Source organism: Cyrtonyx montezumae, unplaced genomic scaffold (assembly GCF_038088225.1).
Source record: "Cyrtonyx montezumae isolate F1298 unplaced genomic scaffold, pur_monq_1.0 scaffold_9, whole genome shotgun sequence".
In the NCBI taxonomy this organism is placed as follows: domain Eukaryota; kingdom Metazoa; phylum Chordata; class Aves; order Galliformes; family Odontophoridae; genus Cyrtonyx; species Cyrtonyx montezumae.
The window spans coordinates 2,149,864-2,174,691 of NW_027072100.1; the positions used below are offsets into that span (position 1 = coordinate 2,149,864).

General features: G+C 44.2%; 1 protein-coding gene across 4 annotated transcripts in view; it reads right to left on the reverse strand.

Moving 5' to 3' along the window:
* The window catches only part of ITCH (itchy E3 ubiquitin protein ligase), a 66,624-nt gene extending 42,538 nt beyond the window's left edge, over positions 1-24,086 (reverse strand). Inside the window, exon 1 of one of the 4 annotated variants that reach the window (XM_065754075.1) lies at positions 24,004-24,086. Coding sequence is in view for 3 of the 4 variants with exons in the window: in XM_065754073.1 (XP_065610145.1) it covers positions 19,298-19,357 (60 nt within the window). In the remaining variant the exon portion in view is untranslated. Of the gene's footprint in view, positions 1-19,297; positions 19,385-24,003 lie in introns of those variants that run through there. The other 3 variants (XM_065754073.1, XM_065754071.1, XM_065754074.1) reach the window with 3 other exon arrangements.
* Positions 24,087-24,828: the final 742 nt, after the last annotated feature.

The window sequence follows — 24,828 nt, forward strand, 5'->3', positions numbered from 1 at the left end:
AGGCTCTGGGGGGGCCTTGTTGCTGTCAATAAATTATGGGACATCCTGAAATTGGTGGAAGAACAGTTGCTTCTATTCCTTTTTGAGAAATAAAACAGAAGCTTAACCTAGGGTCTCACCGTAAAGAAAGGACAGCTAATGGACTGGTCAAACAGTTTACTTCCTTGAGACTTTTAACTCTTAGACTGCTGAGTTGTCATCAATGGCTGTATGTCCAGCTGGAGGCCAGTTATGAGAGGTGCCCCCCAGGGTTCTGACATCGGACCAGTACTCCTCAACATCTTTACCGATGACCTAGATAGCAAGATCAAGTGCACCATGAGCAAGTTTGCTGATGACATCAAGCCAAGTGGTGCAGCTGACACAATAAAAGGAAGGAATGCTATCCAGAGGGACCTGGACAGGCTTGAGAAGTGGGCCCTGTGAGAACCTAATGAGGTACAACAAGGCCAAGTGCAGGGTCACAGTACCAGATTGCTCCATCCCTGGAGGTGCCAAAGGTCAGGCTGGATGGGGCCACGGGCAGCTTGACTGGGTGGGTGGCAAACAGCCCATGGAAGGGGTTGGAACTGGGTGGGCCTTAAGGTCCCAAACATTCTATTAGCAGCACTACACCAATTCACTGAAAATGCAGTAAAATCAGAAGCATGTTCTTGCCACAATGCATCTTTTAAAATTTAAGATACAGATGCTTACCAGTATCAGACATGAAAACACAAGAAACATTGGCATTCTGTTTCAGACATTCAGAGCAAGCCTGCTGCTCTCATTACAAAAGGACATCACAAAATTCATGACAAAACAGTATTTAAACCAGATACTTTCACAATGTATTACAGGCGGTTACAGAACACATTCACACACAATTTAAGAACTAAAAATTAAGCAAAGCTCAAATGTTTTCAATGGTATGAATTTATACCCTGTTGCAGAATTGCAAAACATTACGCTTCAAGTGAAACACTATTGCTGCACAGGGACCCACCACCCCACTGACTCACTTGTAGAGAGAACAGCTGGCACAGGCAAAGAGACTGCAAGGCAGATTTCCATGAGCTCCCTCTGAGGCTGCCAGGTGCCTGAGGAATATGTGCTGAGCTCCCCGTGTTGTTCCACTGCTACCAGTAATGGTACTCATGTGATTACAGCCAGCACTAACGCCAATCCATCAGCACAGCACCACTCCATTCTGCAGTGTTCACTGCTATCCACAAAGGCATGCAGGCAGCTTTTCTAGCAAGGATGAGTGATGTGCAAACTCAAAGGCAACACTAGCTTAAAATCTATTTCTGAGGGAAACACTGTATTAGCTTGGGAAACAACTTCAGCGACACAAGCTTGGAAGTAGTGGTAAAGATATATAAACCATGAAACACAGAAGAGCTATCCAACTTCTTTCCTTCCCCTGCTATGGACTGGTTAATGAGAAATCCTTGATAGTGAAGTGGAAACTATTCATTATGTTGTGTTAATCACGTAAGCAAGTAATTCATAGTTTTCCAACCTAATTCACTTACATAATGCAAACCAGAACCACTTATTACATCTGCTTATATACAACTGCTTCTGCATCGTTCTAAAGCACCACAGTTCAGAATCAGAAGTCACATCCCCTTTAAATCAAGGAGTTATATTTTGTGAGATTTTCTAAATCCATTGTAGCCCTTCTGAAGCTTTCTGTTCAGTGTTTTTCTACTGGTAAGCATACCTTGTAGAAAATTCTAACAGAGATATTAAGATTGGTATGAACAGAGTAATCATGGAAATGTACATGTATAAATCAGAAACAACCACAGCAGGACAAAGCTCAGCAGAATGGCTTTTACTGACAAAGGACACTTCTTGAGCAATGAAACAATCTTGGTGTCAAGATCAGGATGCCTTCACTGTGGTAAGGCTGCGGCACAGATACATGCCGGTGAATGGCAACGGTGTTACAGCAAATCACACCCTCCATTCCTTTCCCTGTTAATCCAACAAGAAAACACACTGTAGCTTTAAAGAGATGGATATTTTGTACAAGGGGAAAACAAACAACTAGCATTAACCTTCACTTAAGTATGGAGGTTGAAGCCAGATTCTGCAGAAAAAGGCCAGCTTAAAACAACCCTTGTCTCCCAAACATCTATAAAGTAGTTTGTCACCAAAGGGACTCCAGGGCACAATAAGCAGTTGACAGAAGCAGGTAGTTCCAGGCCACGCTGCGCACAGGAGAGGCTGTGCAACCACCTAACATGCACAACGTCCTGGTGCTTGCCAGTATGTGAGTGTGAAAGGATGACTGAGATCTGTGGGAAAGCAAGAACAAGCGAGAACTTATTTGGGACTTCCAAAGCCTACAGCACCCTTCCATCCATAAGGCCTCACTCTGGGCCTCGTCATGGTGGTAATTTCTCACAACTCCATACATAGCAGGGAACAATAATCAGATAACCACATTGATATCCTAGAGCAGGATCAAAAGATGGCTCTATTGTGTCATGAACAGATTAGACCTACTAACAGCTTTCCTAAAAACACTCCGACAATTATTTATACAAGACTGACCCCCAGGGCTGATCTCATTTTTCCAAGTACCTACCTTCATTTCCTTTTCTAAAGTGAATTGAACATGGGAAACCTCTCCGAACCCAAACCTTTTAAGTTGGAAGTATTTAACTTGGCTATCAGAACAGATAACCCAAGGAAAGATGAAAGAAACGTGGAAGCACCGTGGCAGACTCCCAGCGACACCTCCACTCTACAGCTTTTACCCCAATACCAGGGATAACTGCTGCTCTTACACAAACACTGCAGATTAGAAAAACTGGTCCATCAGCTTCAACCTGCAGAGAAAAATGCCTCCAATGACACTGCTTGCAATCCAAACTAAATTGCCTTCAGACATCCCAAAACAAACAGTTTACAGAGGAATTCATTCATTGGCATCTCTATGCACCAAAGACCTACTTGTATAACCTACATCTTACAAGAAAAATTTCATACGACTTTTCTGTAGTACATGTAGTATTTGACACCAAATAATAGAACTGGAAAAAAGACACAAAGAAACAGCACAGGAACATATGAAACTGAAAGAAAATAAAGTAGTGTAATGCAATAGATGCTTCCACTTTCAGTGCACTGGCTGTTCCCCGACCATCCACCGTCCTCGGATGCAACCAAAACTAGCAGGCAGGACACACAGCACAAAACAGGCTTTGCTGCAAACTCTCATTGCTTGCCAATCGATTTCCTTTCTATCCAAAAGGATGTTAGCTTTAACTAACCTTTAATATATGTTCACAAAGGAGGAAAAAAACCAACAGAGAAGTGTGCATAATGTGTACATGTGCCTTTTGCTTGATTCCAAGAAGCCTGGCAAGAAAAAGCCACTGCAGAGGGCTGTGCAAGATAATTAAAACCATTTGTGAAAACAAAGAGATAGTCTATTTTTATTTCAGCTGTTTTCTTGTCATGTGACAGTCCATCCCAAGGAGAAACATTAATTTATATGTGCAAACCACTAAGCTAGAACTGGTTCCTTTCTGTAATTTCAGAAAAAGCAGCTCTTAAAACAGCTGCTTCCAAAATACCACAGCTGGAAAACAAGATATGCTCAGCTTAGCAAGCACAGTAACCCACAGCAGAGCACCAAACTTATTAGCAAGGTTGAGGAGATGATAAAACAGGATCTCTAACTATCAAAAACAGAAAAACAGACCTGGAGTTACTGTTATAACTGGACATTAACTTCTGCATTTTACAGATAGTGGCTTTTTAGTAATTCACATTGACCTTTTAAACACTTTTAAAGAAGACGTATAATAATACAGCATTGACACAATACACTGACTCAAAACTAAATCTCTTCTTAACACTTCTGTGGCAGTGCTATCGCACCAGCAGAGCACAGCTACAATTTCTGGATGGAAAGCAAGCAGCCAGCAGGCTACTAGCACAGGAAGACATGGCTTTTCGTTCATGGAATCTGCTGCTTACAGTGCTCAAGTGTTATTGTGGGCTGGTTATTTTTACTTTAAAAGATCACAAACCCTTATTATGTGTAACCATTTAATGATGGGAAAAGCTATTTTCAGCAAGCCTACTCTCTAGGTCAAGATCTCTGGGCATATGACTACTGAACATTTTTATTTAACTTCTCAAAGTAACAAAATTTAGCCCCAAATCTACCCTCACAGTAGAGTCTACCACGACTGTGTGCTGTTTCGTTGTACCATAGGATTTTAGCATGGTTTAAAGAAGTTCTGCTTTCAATGTAAAAATTAAACTCATAATTGAAGCCCACCAACTGACAGTGTCAGAGCTGCTGTACTGAAGAGCGGAAGGACCCAGAACTGGGGGTCACCACCTGCACGCAGCGATCCAAGCTCTCAGAATGAGCATTATCTTCTCCACACAGGAAGGCACCTTCAAATCAATAGGTTTACCTCAACTTGCACAAATTTTTGTAGACTATTATTATAAATGTGATGAAAAGACGTCAATTGAATCCTAACAAAGAGAACTCTCATGTCTTAGAGAAATTAATTACAGTTCTTCCTTTTAATTCTTCCACTTCTATGTACCATGAAGCATCTCTTATATGGAGTTTTGTGGAAATAAAGCTCAAAAAATTAATCAGTGCCATAACTTCATGGATGTCCTTAGAGAGGAAGTAAAGATGGTTACAAACTGAATTAGAATATTGTCTACAGATGCACATCAGCAGAACCCTAATGGACAAAGTCTTTTCTAAAGATATCTAGATATAAAGAAATCTAAAAAGTATAATAACACTTTCCAGCAAGTCTGGAAGATAACCGTCCACGGGAAAAAGCAGACAGAGTGCCCAGACAGTTGCAAACAGATGCTCAGCCCCTGCAGCAAGTATCATCAGCTGTACGGCTTCCAGCAGGAACAGAGTTAATTTTCTTTACAGGAACTGCTACAGTGGTACATTTTTGATTTGCGACATGCTGGTGATAACACACTGATGTTTCAGTTGTTGCTGAGCAGTGGTGCAGAGCCAAGGACATCACAGCTTCTCATGCTGCCCTGCCAGAGGAGCTGGGCAGGCACAAGAAGCTGGAAGTGCTGGGGATGGCTTTGGACTGCCACTGTTTCACAAAACCTTTGTCCTACAACATACAGCCTTGCTTACAGTTTACCTAAGTAAGACTGTCACACACAATTGTTTGGTAATTGTTTGGTTATGTTTCTTGACACTACTTTAAACAAACTTCACAGCAAATGAAGACTTTGAGGATCAAAGAAAGCACTGAAGAAGTTCCAGATGATTACAAAACACAGTTTCCAACAGCAGCAACACTTCTCATTAACTGCTCTGTACAATCTCATTTTGCCCTGCAATTACCTTTAAGCTGCAGTTGGCTCAGAGGCTCAACAGTTCCTCCTGCAAAGCAAATCCCAGCCTTGAGCAACACAGCCAAGCACATACATTAGTGTCAGCAGGAAGTTATTTTGGACCTTATCTTGAAAGTTTTAAAAACAGTTTTTCTCAAGAACTTCACCCAGTCTCCTCCTGCCTTTTGCTAGGAAAGAATGTATCCAGAAGCCTTCCTTCCATCATTGCTTTAGCTACACAATGGTGGACACACAAACCTACAGGCCCTAAGCTACTTACCCATGGCATTTAATTATTAATTAGGGCACTTAAATAATCTTAGTGTGATCACCCAGAGCAAAAACATTTAGTCAAAACTGTTATTTTTCCCTCTTCAAGCAATTTTCTTCTTTTAAGTCTATTAAGAGATGGTTGCCTGAAGGAGATGTGTCACATCACCTCTCTCTTACATGTCTTCCCATAGTTTTTAACAATCATACTGGAATGAAAGAAGTTACTAGTAACAGCCAGGAAGCACACAAATTAACACTGATACTTAAAATAAAGACATTCAAGGATAAAATGTTATTCCACATAAACCCCGTGAACTAAAAAAAAATTACTTTTGTGAATATACAAAAGGAAATAAATTTTTTCCAATTATATGCCCAGAAAATTACAGACTGGAAGACAACATATGCAGAACAGTCAATGCCTTTAAAGTAGTGGTAGAAAGCTTTATGCAAACACTTCCCACTGCCTGCGAAGACAACTTTAATTGGTTTTATCCCCAGACATTTCTGAACATAGTCTAAGTAACTATCAAGCAGCATCTATATCTCATCCCTCAAAACCATCCCACATACGTTTTTGTTTTCCAATATTGTGGCTTTTTAAAAGAAAACACTTTATCTAAAAAAGATCTGTAAATGATGTAAATAAAAATATGCTACTGAAAGAAAAGGTTAACTTAGAACATACTCCTCTGAATCACTTTCTGACTTCCACCCAAATGTTTTTATAGCATCACAGAACTATTTAGGCTGGGGAGGAACTCTGGAAGTCATCCACCCCAACACTCCCCCCAAAACAGGACCAGCTTCAAAGCTAGACCAGGCCACTGAGCCATACAGAAACATTACTAATTCAGAACACTGACCTAGTAGTGAGATAGAAGCTGTAATTGTGCTATCTCAAGGAAAATTCAAGTTTCCAGATGCCACAACAGCAAAGTGAATTGCTGTGTGGTTTTAAACAAATACGTACCTCATTTATCTGTGGCACAAATGGGCACAACTGCCTTCCATTCCTAATGTTGCAGCCTTTCACATATTCCTTCACACTGATACTAAAACATAATAAGAGAAACAAGAGTCTTGCTAAGAATTAAAATAACAAGTTGCTTGAGAACACATTCCTCGGAAGTGCTCACATTTAATCTTTATATTTAAAGTAATTTTTCCAATATAAATGTGTATATTCATTTCATCCAGATCTCAACTGAAAGACAAAGAGCAGCTTCCAAGCTAACCCCTTCTGAAGCATTGCTTTCCAAAAACAATCCAGGTTTAAAATTTCTAGGCTCTGAGTTTCCCTGTATCTTTTATTAATACAATTAATACAACAAACAATCAAACAAAAAACAACACAGTATTTCCCCTTCCAGGCTACCAACAGCAGGTTATTTTCAGTTTGTTTCATTTCTTGAAGACTTTTACTGCGTGGCCATCCGGAATGTAGCTTGTCTTTCACATTGCTGTCGTCAGTGCTGAAACACACCATACACCACATTTGGTCTCCCAAAATGTTCAGCAAAAGTCAGTAGGTGCCACTTTTTTTCTGCATAGAGGAATTCAGTGACACACCTTTGCTTCATCTACATTTCCAAACCAGACTGCCCATCTGCTGCCACCTATCTCACCACAGCAATGTAGAATGGAAGACTGGAAGGACGGTTCAAACTCTGCTGCTATACCACTATCATCACGGAGCCCCCAACACAAGAAGAACACTGAGCTGTTGGAGTAGGTCCAGAGGAGGGCCACAAAGATTATGAGAATGCCAGAGCACCTCCCACACGAGGACAGGTTGAGAGAGCCGGGGCTCTTCAGCCTGGAGAAGAGGAAGCTCCAGAAGGAGCTTACAGTGGCTTTCCAGTACCTGAAGGGGGCCCACAGAAAAAACAGAGGAGGGACTTTTTACAAGGGTATGAAGTGATAGGACAAGGGAAAATTGTCTTAAACTGGAAAAGGGCAGATTTAGATTAGATATTAGGAAGAAATTCTTCCCTGTAAAGGTGGTGAGACACTGACACATTGAGAATGCCCCCTTCCTGGAAGCATTCAAGGCCAGGCTGGATGGGATGGGACTGTGAGCAACCTGGTCTAGAAGAGGTGTCCCTGCCTAGAGCAGGGGGTTGGAACTAGAGCTTAAAGGTTCCTTCCAATCCAAACCATTGTATGATCATCACAAAATAAGAGACATTACTTTTGGAGCAGCCTTCATAAGTTCATAAGTTCATAAGTTCATAAGGTTGGAAAGGACCTATAAGATCATCTAGTCCAACCATCCTCCTATCACTATCTCTACCCAACTACTACTTCACAGAAGCAGAGTGAGTCCCAGGTTCCCCAAAGGCTCCTGGGGACTGAAAAAAGCAAATGTCACTCTATCCTTCAGGAAGAGGAGGAGCCATGACACCACAAACCCGTCTGCCTCATCACAGTCCCTGGGAAGGTCAGGGAAGAAATGCTCACAGGAGCCATTTCCAAACACATAAAGGACAAGAAAGGAACAGGGAAATCACGTCCAAGCAACCTAGCAAGCTTCTATAACAGGATGACAGGCTTTGTGGGTAAGGACAGCAGTGAATACTGATACCTTGCCTTTAGAAAAGTTTTCAACACTGTCACCTGTAACACAGACAAGCTGACACAGCGTGAGTAGGTCAAATCCAGCTGGTGGTCAGTCATTAGCTTCATACTCCAGGGGTATATTCTTGACCAACACCATTTAACTTAATTCATTTTCTGGACAACGGGACCAAGCACACTCAGCAAATATGCTGATGGTACTGTCAGGAAAAGTGGCTAACACACCAGATGTGCCACTACCACTCAAAGGGACCTGGAGAGAAATAAGGCTAGAGAAGTGAGCAGACAAACTTCAAGAAATTCAACAACAGGAAGCACAGAATTCTGCACCTGGGAAAGAATAAGCCCATACACAAATAAAGGCTGGGGGCCAGCTAGCTGCAACGCAGCACTGCCGAAAACACTGGTGTTGCTGAACATGCAATAGCAGTGCTCTCTTGCAGCTAAGAGCAACAGCACACTGGGCCGTATTAAAAGCATGGCTAGCATGATGAGGGAGGCAATCCTTCCCCTGCAGTCAGCCTTGGTGAGATCACAGCAGCAGTCACACTGCTGCCAGGCTCCCCAAACTGAGTCACATGGATGGACTGGAGTGAGCCCAGCAAAGGGCCACAGAGATGGAAAAGGCCTGGGAACCTAGGAGAGGGACAGCTGAGCACAGGCTTTAAGCCTGGTAAAGGAAAGGCTCAGAGGAGAGCTTTATCAGTGAGCATAAGTATCTGCAGGGGGTGGTGAGGACAAAGATGAAGCCAGACTCTTGCCAGTGGTGCGCAGTGACAGGACAATAATGGGAACAAATCAAAATACAGGAAATTCCAACTATACACAGGCAAGAGTGATTTATTTATTAACTGTGATGTAGTTAAGTCTTCATTCTCAGAGAAACTTCAGCCCTGACTGAACACAACGGTCAGCAATCTGTTCATAGGTTCATAAGGTTGGAAAGGACCTACAAGATCATCTAGTCCAACCATCCTCCTATCACTGTCCCTACCCAACTACTAAATCAAATCCCTCTGTTCTGTGTTACTCTAACCATATGGGTTTGGACTAGATGATCTCCACAAGCCTCTTAAAGCCTCAATTGCTCTGTGATTCTTTGAATTCCCTAAAATAAACTCAATTTATTTTGCACCTGTCCTGCTCTTCCTGCAGGTCCTCTTTAGATGTCTGGTAGCTAATTCCTCCCCTACAGAGAAATCTATTAAGATGCTTTTGGGTTAGTTTTTTTTTCCTCCTCTCAATTGAGGTTCACTTTCAGTGACCAGTAACAGATGACAGCTTAAATTATACCAGTCTGAACAGAACGACACAGACTGCATAAACAAGCAGGCAGACTCTTGTGATTTGGTAATCCTGACCGTCACTGGACCCACAGGAACAGCACAGAGCTGTGTCACGGGAGAGTCAGGTGGGTGTGAGGAAAAAGCCGTGCACCAGAGGGTGGTGGACATAGCCCCAAGCTCCCAGGGGGTGCTGGGACACCACTCAGCCATAGGGTTTGGGTGGTGCTGTGTGGAGCACAGGTTGGACCTGGTGATCCTTGTAAGGTCCCTTCCAACTTGGGATATTCTATAGCTCCATGACCTTTTCACAAGCCCTGCAATCAAATACAGTGTGTGAGCCTACACAATGTCCTTATTCCCAGTCTTAGAAACCACTTTCATTTACCTTTCTGCTGATCAACATGAAAAAGAATAAAACAATGCAGCTCAAGTCAACCTACCACAAAATGTCCAAAACCGAATGTACCAAACAGTTCACGAGGTTCAGTTAACAACAATCGGGCACTGTGAGACTGAAAACCATGCAAAAATCAAAGCCAAGTTCAATTGTCCCCACAGAAAGAATGGCACTGTACACTTCACATGCACACTGTGTTCCTGGGTTTTTTCATTTTTCTTTTGCACTGATAAAAAACCTCATAAAACCTTCACCTCTGACTGTCTTGGAACCTGTGGCATTCCTTCATTACGTCTATTAGATCAGAGATGGGGAAGTGATTAAGTAACATGGTCGATCTCCTGTTTACTCACAAAAGTTTTCTACTTTGTTGGCAAGTGTCCAACTGATTGTACCTTAAACAATTTCCTTCATTTTAATTCACATTGTGATAACTTCCCAGAGCCAATCTGGACTGTTAATCCATATCTTGCTCTGCATCTCTTTCATGAATCTACAACGCCCATGTTCCAATCTCTGCAGCAATTTCAATCAAATTAATTACTCTAGTTAGCACAAAAAATTCCCAGGTGTGATTAATTTGGGTTGCAGATTCACTCACAGGGTATTATGTACTGATCTTCTAGCAGTTTCTAGAAGTTCATCTTATGTATCCATATAAATTAATCCAAAACTTTGAGGGAAAAAAAATGGCAATGCAGTTTCATTTCTGATAGCAAAAGCATTAAAACTGTGCTGACAAAAGTCCCAGTGTTGTATACAGGTAATACAATGAGGGAGGTATAATACAGCTGCATACCAACACACCAGTGTGCTCTTCTACCAGTCCAGCCTCACAGTTACACTGCAACTTCCACTCATTTCACAGTTTCCAGTGCATACCTTTAGCAACCCTGTCTCATTATTACTGAAGTACCTACACAGCACCGCAGTTCAGGTTACAGTTACATGCTATTATTCACTTAAAAGGATGAAATGATTAACGTTTGTGAGCAGACTTCAGAAACACTGCAGAACGCGTGGGAACGCTCATGGAGATGGGGACACACAAAGGCAGTTTCCAGTTGGTGCGCTGGAGTGCCTCCAGAGCTCTAAGAATTCTGACAGCTTACTTTGTGATTTGGCATCAGAAGAAAACTTTTTTTTTAATTACAGCTATTTATGAATGTATTTGAAACATAAATATTAATCCAAATATTATAGAAGATCTCTTCATAATGAACTCTCACAGTTAAACAAAATACAAGACCACCACCACCTTTTGTTTCACAAATTACCTTACAGCTTTTAAACAAGTTGTTATAGAAGCAGTCACATATTCAGTTGCTTATAGCTGAAGAGATCATCTACAGAGCATTCTGTTAACCTGCAGTTGTTAGTTTTTCTTGCTCAGTGCTTGCTTCAATGTACTTCCCTACTCCACTCTCAGCATTATACTTAATTACTGCTGGTTCACACACATCCTTATTCAAACAAACCCACCTGCATGCTTTAACTCCTGGATAATTATTAAAAAAATAACAAAGTATGATCATTAAGTTATGCTCTTACTCATAATCATTACTAAGTATGACATCTTAAAATTGTTTTAAAAAGTAGTGGTTTTTTTAAAGGCTGTTGTATACTCGTGTCTATAAACCCAGATTCAAAACTATCCTGCTGCTTGAAGGACTCAAGCAGGCTGTCTTAAAAAGTGAAGCAGATTGTGAAGATTCCTGTTTAGATTAATGTAGGCATGTTCTGCACAAACCTGTACAGCACACTTCAGAGCTGCTTCTCAGGTTTCTCCATACAATTCCATGGATTTAAATGTGAATGCACTTCTCTGGGGATACAGTAGCGAAGACAGGCCCTGATACACCTTAGTTTATTTGCTCTCAAGAGCCATGGAGAAACATCATGGCAAATGGTATCACCTGACATCAACTTCCTCATAAGTTCATAAGTTCATAAGGTTGGAAAGGACCTATAAGATCATCTAGTCCAACCATCCTCCTATCACTATCTCTACCCAACTACTAAATTAAGTCCTTTAGCACCTCATCTAAACGCTTCTTGAACAGCGCTAGGGATGGTGCCTCAACCACCTCCCTAGGCAGGCCATTCCAGTGCCTGACCACTCTTTCAGAAAAGAAATGCTTCCTGAGGTCTAATCTAAATCTTCCCTGGCGCAACTTGTGGCCATTCCCTCTCGTCCTGTCATTACTTATCAGGGAGAAGAGGCCTACCCCCTCCTCACCACAACCCCCCTTCAGGAAGTGGTAGAGTGCAATAAGGTCTCCTCTGAGCCTCCTCTTCTCCAGACTAAACAATCCCAGCTCCCTCAGCCGCTCCTCATAAGACTTGTGCTCCAGGCCCCTCACCAGTTTTGTTGCCCTTCTCTGAACACGCTCCAGGGCCTCAATGTCCTTCTTGTAGTGAGGGGCCCAAAACTGAACACAGTACTCGAGGTGCGGCCGTACCAGAGCTGAGTACAGGGGGATGATCACCTCCCTGCTCCTGCTGGCTACACTATTTCTAATACAGGCCAGGATGCTGTTGGCCTTCTTAGCCACCTGGGCACACTGCCGGCTCATGTTGAGCCGAGCATCAACCAACACCCCCAGGTCCTTTTCCTCTCTACATTCTTCAAGCCATTCTGCCCCAAGCCTATAGCATTGCATGGGGTTATTGTGGCCAAAGTGCAGGACCCGGCACTTGGTCTTATTGAACCTCATCCCATTTTGCTCAGCCCAGCTGTTCAGCCTATCCAAATCCCTCTGAAGGGCCTCCCTACCCTCAGGCAGTTTGACACATCCTCCCAGCTTTGTGTCATCTGCAAACTTACTGAGGGTACACTCAATTCCCTCGTCTAGGTCATCAATAAAGATATTAAACAAGATGGGCCCCAAAACTGACCCTTGGGGGACACCACTCGTTACAGGACGCCAGCTGGACTTAACTCCATTAACCACTACCCTCTGGGCACGGCCCTCCAGCCAGTTCTCCACCCAGAGAAGAGTGAACCTGTCCACACCACGGGCTGCCAGTTTCCTTAGGAGAATACTGTGGGAGACCGTGTCAAAGGCCTTGCTGAAGTCCAGGTAGACTACGTCAACAGCCTTTCCCTCATCTACCTGTCTGGTCACCCAGTCATAGAAGGAGATGAGGTTGGACAAGCACGACCTGCCCCTGGTGAACCCGTGCTGGCTGGGTCTGATCCCTTTATTGCCATGCACGTGTCGTGTGATCTCCCTCAATAACATCTGTTCCATAACTTTCCCTGATACCGAGGTCAGGCTGACAGGCCTGTAGTTCCCCGGGTCTTCCTTACGGCCTTTCTTGAAGATGGGAGTCACATCGGCAAGCCTCCAATCTTGTGGGACCTCTCCAGATAACCAGGAATGCTGATAGATGGCAGAAAGTGGCTCGGCAATCACCTCTGCTAGCTCCCTCAGCACCCTTGGGTGGATCCCATCTGGCCCCATGGACTTGTGGGAGTTCAGATGGAGGAGAAGATCTCTGACCGTCTCTGCTTGAATCACAGGGGGTGCATTATGCACCCCGTCCCAGACTTCCAGGTCAGGGTAAGTACCATTTGGATAACTGTCCTGTCTATTAAAGACAGATGTGAAGAAGGCGTTGAGAACCTCAGCCTTTTCCTTATCATCTGTGGTTACATTGCCTGCCTCGTTGAGTAAAGGAGGGAAATTTTCCTTAGTTTTTCTCCTGCTGTTAATATATTTGTAAAAGGGTTTCCTGTTCTCCTTTACAGCAGTAGCCAGCCTAATTTCAAGCTGGGCTTTAGCATTTCTAATTTTCTGCCTGCAGATCTTGGCCAGTTCTCTGTAGTCACCCCAAGTAGCCTGACCCATCTTCCAGAGGACATAGACTCTCCTTTTCTCTCGGAGTCTCAACAAAAGATCCCGGTTCATCCACACTGGTCTTTTGCTCCTCCGGCTTGACTTACAGGACTCCGGGACTGCCTGCTCCTGTGCCTTTAAGATTTCCATCTTGAAGAGCATCCAGGCTTCCTGGACCCCTTTACCCTTCAGGAGCAAGTCCCAAGGGACCCTTGCAACAAGTGTCCTGAACAGGTCAAAGTCTGCCCTCTGGAAGTCCAAGGTAATAGTTTTGCTAGTCACCCTCTTGACGGCACCCAGAATAGCAAACTCCACCATTTCATGGTCACTCTGGCCAAGACAATCTCCAACCTTCACATCCCCTACTAGTCCTTCCCTGTTAGTGAAAAGTAGGTCAAGCAAGGCATCTCCCCTGGTAGGCTCTTGCACCAGCTGAGTCAGGAAGCAATCATCCACACATTCTAGAAATCTCATGGACTGCTTCCTCTGCGCAGTATTGTATTTCCAGCATATGTCAGGGAAGTTGAAGTCCCCCATGAGAACGAGTGCTGGCCATCGTGCAACATCTACGAGTTGTTTATAGAACATCTCATCTATTTCTTCATCCTGACTAGGTGGTCTGTAACAGACCCCCACCACGATGTCACTCCTAAGGACTATCCCCCTGATCCTTATCCATAGACACTCTACTTTGTCATTTCCAACCACTAGTTCTTCAACATCAAAACACTCTTTGATATAGAGAGCTATGCCACCACCCTTTCTTCCCTGTCTATCCCTTCTGAAGAGCTTGTAGCCATCAATCCCAGTATTCCAGTCATGGGAGAGGTCCCACCATGTTTCTGTAATAGCTACAAGGTCATAGTTAGCCTGCCTCACAATGGCTTCAAGCTCTTCTTGTTTATTGCCCATGCTGCGTGCATTGGTATAGATGCACTTCAGCTGGGATATTTGCCTCACCCCTTTTTCCAGGGCAGCCTCCTTAGGCGCTTTACTGGAGAGCCCTGTTTTATCCCCTTCCCCCGTCACAGCTAGTTTAAAGCTCTCTCAATGAGTCCAGCTAGCTCCTGTGCTAGGATTCGTTTCCCCCTTTGGGATAGGTGTGTCCCATCAACAGATAACAGGCCAGGAGCCGAGTAAACTGTCCCATGGTCAAAAAACCCAAAGTGTCTATCTCTACACCAACCTCTCAGCCAGTTATTCATCACTTGTGTTTTCCTAGCCCATTCTGTGTCCTTCACCGCCCCAGAAGGTATGGAAGCAAACACCACTTGTGCTCCCACCCCTTGAACTAATCGCCCTAATCCCCTAAAATCTCTTTTCATAGTTCGCAGACTTCTCTGGGATATTTCATTGCAGTCTGCCTGAACTACTAGTAATGGGTAGTAGTCGGTGGGGCGAATCAAGTCCGGGAGTCTTCTAGTAATGTCCCTGATTCGAGCCCCAGGGAGACAGCACACTTCCCTGCGGTTTGGGTCTGGTCTGCAAATGGGGCCCTCAGTTCCCTTTAGAAGGGAGCCACCCACTACGATCACCTTCCTTTCTTTCTTAGTAGCAGCAGTCTCAATGCACGGAGGTGACTGCCTTGCCATTGGTGACCTCCTGCGGGAATCTTCCTGCACTTCACCCCTTATCACCTCTTCAACTTCCAATGCTGCAAATCTATTGCTTAGGGGTATCTGGGGGCACTGGGGAGGCAGAGGGGGAGATCGCCCACGGCACCGAGTAGGGACTCTCTGCCAGCCCTCCCTATCCCTCAGATATCCCCCTTCTGCCCTACGGGGACAGGTCAGGGAGTCCACCAGAAACTGTGGGGGATCTCCCTGGTACCTTTCTCTCTGGCACTCTAGGGAGTTACTCCACCAGTCAATCTCCCTCTCACAGTCCCTGATGGCCCTCAGTCTCTCAACCTCCTCCTTCAATTCAACCACCATGTTAAGCAGATCTTCCACCTGCTCACACCTTGCACAGGAGAACTGCTTAGCACCCTCATCTAGTAGTAGCAGGCTCTGACACTCCTTGCAACCAGAGACCTGTGTAGCCACACTTCTAGGCAGACCTTCTGTCTGGGTCGCCACAGCTTTCTTAAGGCAAGCCCTCTGTCTTGTAGAGACCATGACAGAAAAAAAATAAAAACAAAGAAACGAAAAAAAAATTGAGAGTAAATAAATAAATAATGGTTTATAATAATATATATATAGATATGAATTGTAATGTGATACTTCGCGGCCCTCCCTGAGCCCTTCAGGGATATACCTCTTCAGCCCTAATCAGCTGAGGAGTGTGGGCAAGGGCGCTGAAACCCTGGCAACGCCTATGCCTCGTTAACACCTACCTCGTTAACACCTGCGCCTCGTTAACGCTTCGTTAACCTCTCGCGAGAACAGCCGTTGGGACTGGCTGCTCTCACTCGGTTCCCGAGAGACTGGAACCTCCCGAAAACCCACCCTGTACCTCAATCAGCCACTGCAGCTCCGGCTGTGCCGACTCCAAAGCCGTTGATCACGAGGACTGAGCGGTACTTCCGGGTTCCGATCGTTTTAAATCCCCCGCCGTTTCCCTGGCAACGCCTACGCCACGTCAGCCTCTCGCGAGAGAGAGCTGCCGGGGTCTGCCGGGACTAGCTGCTCTCACTCGGTTCCCGAGAGACTGGAACCTCCCGAAAACCCACCCTGTACCTCAATCAGCCACTGCAGCTCCGGCTGTGCCGACTCCAAAGCAGTTGATCACGAGGACAGAGATCCTCGTGAACAGGTCATCACTGCAGGTACCAGCAATGAACTGAATCAAAACAGTCTGCACAGATCTGCATTTCTATCTAGCAAGAATCAACAAAGAAATGACGAATCACTCCCTACCACCACCAACATAATGACAAGTCTGAAATGTGCTGACTATTTGAAATCTCCTGAATAAGAAAGTTCTGTCAATTGCTGCCTTTAAATGCTCCAGCAAATGAGACCAGGCACAATGCAGCACCTGAGAAACTGAGCTGTAACAGGAGTGTACTACTGCAGCCAGTTAGCTAGCTACCATGGCACAAACACACATGCATTGCAGAAGCTACATCTGTCAATATTCTGAAGCATTATAATTGACTAAAGAAACTAGAACTTGAGATCTAATATTTGCAACAAGGTGAAATAATATATATATGGGCTAAATTGAGTGTCAGATAGAAACAAAAGGTTGCAACTTTCCAATCTAAAGTACGAAGCACACAGATGAGGAAGATGTAAAGGAAACAAGTATTTTTGTACAAATCGTGAGAAGATTTAAGCAAACACTGAAGTAGCTGAAATTTTCTTCTTTTTAAAAACTGATAAAAGTAAAATCCAGAGTTCTGGAAGAATTGTGTTCTTGCTATTTAACACAACAGATGTCTGCCACCTGCTTCCTAAGAATCTTTGCCACTGCTCAGACGACATGAAGGAACCAGCACAACCATCCCAAAGCCACATCTCCAAATGTAACTGTTGGCTACATCCCAGCCGCTGCCTCCCTGAAAAATAAAACAAACTATAAAAGAAGGCAGCTTGGAACTGCACCATTACTTAATATCGCCAGCACTCCCATCTAAGCTGTCCTGTTTTGTGGGGCTGCTCTAAAGCCATCAAAGGATAAAGCAGAGTTCTCTTCTGAAGTCCTAAATTACACAGGGGACTCTAGAAGTTAAAATATTTTAAATAATCAATTCAGTAATAAGTAAAATTGCTGTATGATAGTTTCAGTCTTTACAATCTAAACTTTCTGCATGGAGAACTGACAATTATACATCAAAAATGCCCAGCACAGAACCAATGCTAACAATGAACATTATAGTATCATTCTTTTTGAAGGGAATCAATTGCCACACTTATAGAGATACAGTATAAATATAATCGTGAAGAAGCTTAGAAATGCCTCCTCTAACTACAACTTCTCCATGAATGAGAGGAATTGTAGCAACAGAGAAATGAGGACACAGTTCCCATAGTCATCATGGGAGCAGAGGTGACTCCGTACTGATGCAGGTGCAGTGCTCCTTCCCCTGCACAGCTTACCTTCCCACACATCAGAGGCAAAACAAAAAGCTACTTGTACTGGAGCAAAGTGCAGGCCCCAAAGGGTTACAATGCCACGTAATCACCTTCTTACCCAGCAAAGCATTCTTCCAGATTCAAACCCTAAGTCATCTGTGGAGGTGTGACTTCAGTACCCTTAAATTTTAAGGCACTTTGTATTTAGTTCAGAATATGCAAAACTAACAATACTGCTTTTAATTAAAAGGCATGAATTAGCAGAAATATAAAATACCAAGTACATTTAACAAAAATGAAGTAGAACTCCAAAAAAGAAAGAGATTCAGCTGTCCACATAGGAATTTATCTCCCCATAGATCCCATCCCTACAATTCCTGCCTGCAGTACACCCTCCCCCCCCCCCCCAGCTCCTGCACTGCCCACCCTCAATTGTGAGTTTCCTTCTGTTGGTACCTACCACACTCAGCCACACAGCCCACTGGGACACTCAAGAGCATCACACAGCAGCCTGAGAACTTTCATCTCCAATAACAGCAGCAAGACAGTCATGTTTTTATTCAGACATTCATATCCCAAACAAATAGGGAGACTTCCCTCACATATTATCTTTTGCTTTAACAACTCCCAAATCGTCACTAGTGCCATAAGGAGCCTTGTAGTTCAGAGGGTCTCCTGGAGGGTGAAGGAAAATGCAACGACACGCTACACACACCCCACAGGACTCTTGTTTCTAACCTTCAGAATTTGGAAAATGCCCAAATAAACCACTAGCAATGTCAACAGGTCCCCAGAGAGAGCAATTCCACTTGTCCAATCTAGATTTCAGAACAGGGGTTAAATACTCTGATTCAATGGGTGCACAAAGAGGGCAACAATGAGCAAACCTCCGTCTTGTGATAGCTTATTCATTGACGTGAACCACATTTGGTTCAGGCAAATGTTTTAACAAGTGCAGCATTTCTCTTGAGATTGGTCACTGTAATATACAGTGCATGCTGCACTTGCAAAAGACAAATATTTGCACTTATTTCACACAGATAAGTATTATATTATTTCACAGTATTCCACACACTTTACATCTCTGTACAAACCTGGGAGGTTAATAGTGTTAACACTTAAGCAGCGTTCAAGAAAGATATCCTAATGCCTTTCTGGTAAACTCAATTTAACAAGCAGAAAGCAAAGTATGCCAACTGCTCACAGAAGCAATGCCCAACGACTGTAAGATTTTCTCTACAACTTTAAGCGATGAAGACATTAAGACTGAGTTAGAATTTCTAATTAAGACAATGTCAAAAACTGAAAACATGCCAGCAATTTAGGTCAGACAGCTATAGAAACTTTTTTCCAGTGTCAAATGAGTTTTCTTCCCGAACCTTCAGCACTTCCCTCCTCATTCCTGCTCCCTTCCAACAGCTGAAACAAGAAGCGTCTTTGAAGACAGCACCATGCCTGACAACACACATGCTTCACCAACCATGCACATTCAGAAAAGAAACAGCCTTGCTGTCCTTAGACAACAAACAAGCCAGCACCACTCTACCTCCTTACCTTCAATTTTCTTTTTCTTTTCCCCATTCCTTTATGCAGTGAAGTTACCTTACTCCCCATACCAGGATTTCTGTCATTTGAACAGCAAGGGAGGGGTCAACTTCAGGTAAAAAAAAAAATCAGTAAAAATAAGCAGGTCACCACTTTCACATAAGTTAGTGGGTTGGGTTAAAGAGCAAACTAAGTATGTTATTGCCTTATGAACATTTTTATGCATATATTAATCATTAATTTTTAATGCAGACTCTGCAATGATACAGTCACGGCAGCAGGAAATACAAAGCTACATGCACACCTGTAAAGACAAGCTGTAGGAAGAGAACTTCACCGGTGACACAACGGGCAATTACTTCAGGCCCTGACAAGTAAGAAAACTTGAACACAGAGGAATCCTTATGAGGAACTCACTCCATCTATCTGCCTTGCAAATAAACCACGAGAAGAATAACTCATGGCACTGGCAGAACAAAAATTAGTGTCAGGAATGTACAAATGTAGCATTTGGAGCAACAGTTCTCAATCCAACTATGTGGGTATGAGACCAGCGGTGGAGAAATCAGAATTTGGATATCTGACTGCTCTACTTGTCAAGCAAGAGTAATGATTATTAATATATAATTAAAAGACAGTAGGCACCTGGGGATAGGAGCACACACCAGAGATGGATGCTGACCAAAAACGTGTTAAAAATTAACAATCCACTGTTCACGTCTCTTCAGCTCTGCTCAGTCTTCCTTACCATTTTCCACTCTAGTGGAAGGAGCAAAGCTGCAGAAGGCAGCAACTGCTTCACTTCTATCTCAGAGGTAATCCAGCAGAGTGCACGAAGGACCTCCACACACAGAACTTCCGTCACAACCACGTGAAACTTCATAAATCAAACAGCCTGCCTTATTTAAGTAAATGAACACTCTCCCTGTTACAAGCTTAAACTCCTGATGAATATTTCACTGTAAATTGCTTTCCATTTCATGATGTAATGAATAAATCAGAGCCAGAGTGTAGATCATGTCTTTAGGTTGTCTTCTTCTATTCATGGCCTCTAAACCTGAAGTGATTTTTCTTTCTCTTTGTATTAAAGTTCAAGAAGATTACCAGGTTTGTAGCTAATACTAAGAGAAAAAAACTACAACCCCTAACAAAAACATAGATATATAAATAAAGGTAAGCAGAGGGGACAAAGATTTTATAGAGGTCATATCAACCGCCTCCTCTTGAGAGTTCCAGTTTCCATATCATAACCTGCCCAGCCCAACGCCTGACATCACAGCTCCAGAAAGATATGTCACTTAACATTCTCTTTTCTCGGTAAGGAACAGGGTTGCACACCTTGATACTTCAATAATGCACCTGAAGAAATAGACCTCTTCTGCTCAGTGACAGCACTACTGAAATCTAAGCTCTGAACTTCACAATCAGCATGCAAACACATTAAGTACTTCTGCTCCTGACTGAAACAACAGGCATCTTCCAGGAGCAGTTTACAATAGCTCAGGCAGGTGTGCGAAGGCACACACCATCAGTTCCTAAATGGGAGGACTGTCCTAAAATGTTTTTTTTTTTTTAAAGGAATAGCATACTAACATACTGCCAGAATGCATTGCTAGTTTTTTTAAGGAAAAAAAAAGACTTGAATAACTAGTGTAACAATAACTAGCATCGTGTTTCCTCAGGGGATGGAAGGGATTGGGGGGAATTAATGTTTATCAGGAAGTTTGTTCTATGTCCCACTATAGTAAAAGCAGAGATTCCAGGCATAACTTAAAAGGCAGTCATAAGAAACAGGGCTTTGGTTGCTTCAAAACGCTCTTTCCCAGTCTGTCGCATTATTTTCATTTCTATAAAGTGTAATTTGCAATTCTGATGAAGAAAAAGATCAATCCCTCAGCTGCAGCAACTCCGCACAATGAAGTAAAAGCTGAAAGCCAACCACTCACAGAATGCTCAGGTCCTTACTGCTTTATTTTTCATAGCATATGACAAAGAAAAACTACCCTTCCCTCTCCAAAACTCAGGCACAGAGTTAGCTCTGGTAACAGTCATACCACACCCCAAGAAGGGAAACAAGCTGACTGCCTAAAACCCTTAAAAATACTCCATTTATCAGACAGTAAAAAGTAAACCCCTAGACAAACAATCCTCCCAAGCAAGACAATAATCCTGGCTCATCTACTTCCTCTTCTGAGGTGAGCACTCACTTCAAAGCACACCTACAGCTGAGCAAAGAACAATCTGGCTGCTAACAGGATGGCTGCTACCAGGACTCTCCAGCTGAGGCAGGTGCTCTCCTCCAAGTCATGTATGCGTGTTCACTCTCCTTAGCTGTAAGGGCACAAAGGAGTTCCTCCAGTTATGCACGGAGCAGAATGACCAAAATGGGAACACTAAATGAACACAACTGGACAGCCAAACAGAAAGGCTTCACAGTAAGCAGCATCAGTGACAGCACACCCAGAAACTCTGGCATGGCACTCAGCAAGGCTTCTTTCCTTTATTTTTAAGGAGAAATTACACTGTTTTTGTTGCAACACAGAAAGCATTTTACCAGGATTCAGTATCTTACTGCTCTGTTTATACAGCTCACATTTACAGAAGATGTTTGTTTAGATGCTGTCATTGACTGATACTGATAATGCCATTAAATTACTTAACTCTTGCACATGTCACAAAATAGATAAAATATTTTTTCAATCTCACTAAATGCTTTTGAGCAGTCCTAAGGCAAGTTTTCTTAGACACTGTGAAAAATGTAATCTGTACAGGAGAAGCAGCACACTGCTCTAATACCTGCCTCCCTATCTGCTTACCGGCTCCGTAGTTCACTCTCACAAGCTACTCTGAAACACACAACCAAAGAAACAAAACTCTGTGTTTCAGGAAATGTCTCATCACAAAAAAAAAAAAAGTAACTTTACAACAGGATCAAAAATAGAGTGAAGAAAAGGAGGTGATGTCTGTTAACTAATAAATTGATGTGAATAACCTCTCAATCTCTCTTAAGACCCGAAATAACTGTTTAATCTGTAAGAAGCTTTCAAAGTTAGCACTCAGAAGTCTCAGTTATTTTCCACAGCAACATCACCTCTTACACAGATGATATCAGTTATTTGTTTAAACACAAGAAAATTCACTTCAGATCAGAATGCTGCATATTCCTCTGACGATGAGGTGAATGCATTCAGAACTGTGATTAAAGCTGTCAGTCAAACCACAACTAAGAACACATAGTAGACCACGTTCAGATTTAAATGGCTGTAGCAAAGAGTAATATAACTGTAATTAAAAGTGTTTTGGACTTTCACTATGAGAAAGAAAAGAATTCAAATTTGTTCTTCAAACAAGGTGTTTTAAAGCCAACAAAACCCTGAGCTAATGACAACGCAGCTGATGTTTCATTCTTACTTATCTATGAGTTGATTGGGTCAATTAAAGCAACCAATAGCTGGACCTACTGTGAGCCAACAATTTCCCAACACTAATTGTCTTCTCGGGAATACCAGTTCACAGTTCTCCTCCTTCCTCTGCAAAAAGGATGAGGGGTAAGGTAGCAGAGATCAAAAAAAGCAACGAGAAATACTGAGAAAATTTTTCAAAAAGAGAAGTCTATTTCTGTTTTTTTCTAACCTACCCAAGCTGTAAAGATTAGCTTTTCTGGGGACATCTCCTGAAGCTTCAAGGGTAAAGAATGCCACGCAAATGACAACAGATGGCCCCACTGCTACACTCGGTTTTCTCTCCCCACATCATACGCAGATACTAAGTTTTTTTTTAATCAATTTAACATCACAAATTACACCTGTAGTTCTTCCTACAAGCAGAACTCCAAGATTTCAGAGCAAATCTAATCAAGATGTTCATAATCTCAGACACCACCTTCCACTTGTACCGCGGTTATCATTGCCACACAAGGTCACAGACCCCTATCTGGAAGCAGAAGAGTTAGCAGCCAGAACTCGCTCGTGTTTACAAAATAAAACGGCGGCATTAGCAAGAGGGAACACAAACCTCCAGCCACACTCGTGCAGGGAAACGCTGCTTTATGGCACAGCTACATCTCAGCGAAACAAAGCAGCGAACTCCGCACAGCGGCCGCAGCAGCCTCCCTCGGACGAGACACCGAGAGAGACGGGACGGGGCTGAATACAAAGGGAAGGGGCCGCGCTGCGGAACGGCCGCCGGAAAGCACCGCCAGGGCCGGGAGCAATCCCGGGGCCCCGAAAGGGCGAAGGCGGCGCGGCCGGTCCCGGCTCCCAGGGCCTGGGAAGTGTGGCGGGGGCCGAGCGGGGAGGGGAAACGAACACAGCCGGAGAACAACGGGGCCAGGGCACGCAGCGCGGGCTCGGCTCGGGGCCGGGCAGCGCCGCAGCACAGCACACGGAGGGCCGGGGCAGAGGTCCCGGGACGACGCAGCCGACCGCGTTCGGTCCCCGGCCCGGCCCGCAGCGAGGGGGCAGCGCGACGGGGCTCCGCTCCGCGGAGCCGTACCGTGAGGCTCCGCGGGGCCTGAGCCCCTGGGGCGGCCGGGCCTACGCCCGTTCGGTCCCCGCGTCCGCGGGGTCCCCGCGCCCCCCGCCTCTGCCGCCGCGCCCGCTCAGAGCCGAGGAGAACGGCGGAGCCGCCACGCTGCCCCACGGGGTCCTATCCCCGCCGCTACCGCCGCCTCCTTCCACCCGCTCTGCCCGCGGCGCGGAGCCCTCTCCCCTTACCGGGCACGGCGGCGTAGCAGCTCCTCCGTCCCTCGGCCAAGATGGCAGCCGGTCCGAACCCAACCTGAGGCAGCGACTTTCGAAAGTCGGGCGCGATCTGCGCATGCGCGGAGTCGCCAGAGCCGATACGGGCGAGTGGCGACTACAAGTCCCGGCGTGCCCCGCGCCAGGGGCTGCGCATGCTCAGTGCGGCGGGGGCCGCCGCAGGCGGCGCGACGCGGTTAAAGGTTTTTTTTCTGTTGTTTCTCTTTGATGTATCCACAGCAAATAATTAAGATTTTGACGTTAGTCTTTAAATAAAGCCTTTTTTTGTACTTGTTTAAAGTGACTTTTTTCTCATAACCTTTTTTCTCATAGTATGCCTTTTAACCTAACCAAATATATAGAAATAACAGAACTTGTCCTCATTTAACAGTGGGGAATGAAGGTGTAGTTTCCAAGCTATGAAATCAGAGAACAGGCTCCTGAGTTGTTGAAGTGTAGAAGAGCCTCGCTAATATTTTAGTAAAACGACTTCTTCCAAAGAGCAACGTTTAGGTTTCTTGCAACTGCTGGGCTCTGAAGTCGTCCCCAGGTCACACATGAATGCCCATAGGGCAGTTTGCACACCAGAACACGACAAATTTCTGTAGATGAGAAGACCAGAAGACAGCTGCGGCTGTTTTCCCCAGCGGGACAGCACCCGCCATCCTGTTGGCATAGCTCTGCCTTGTGCACCACGTACAAAAGCAGTGGTGTCTTCATCATCATGGTACAGAACGCTGCCCCAGGACAGCATGGCTCAACTTGGCTTTATCTGGAGCTCCACGTCTGCACAGCTGGGTT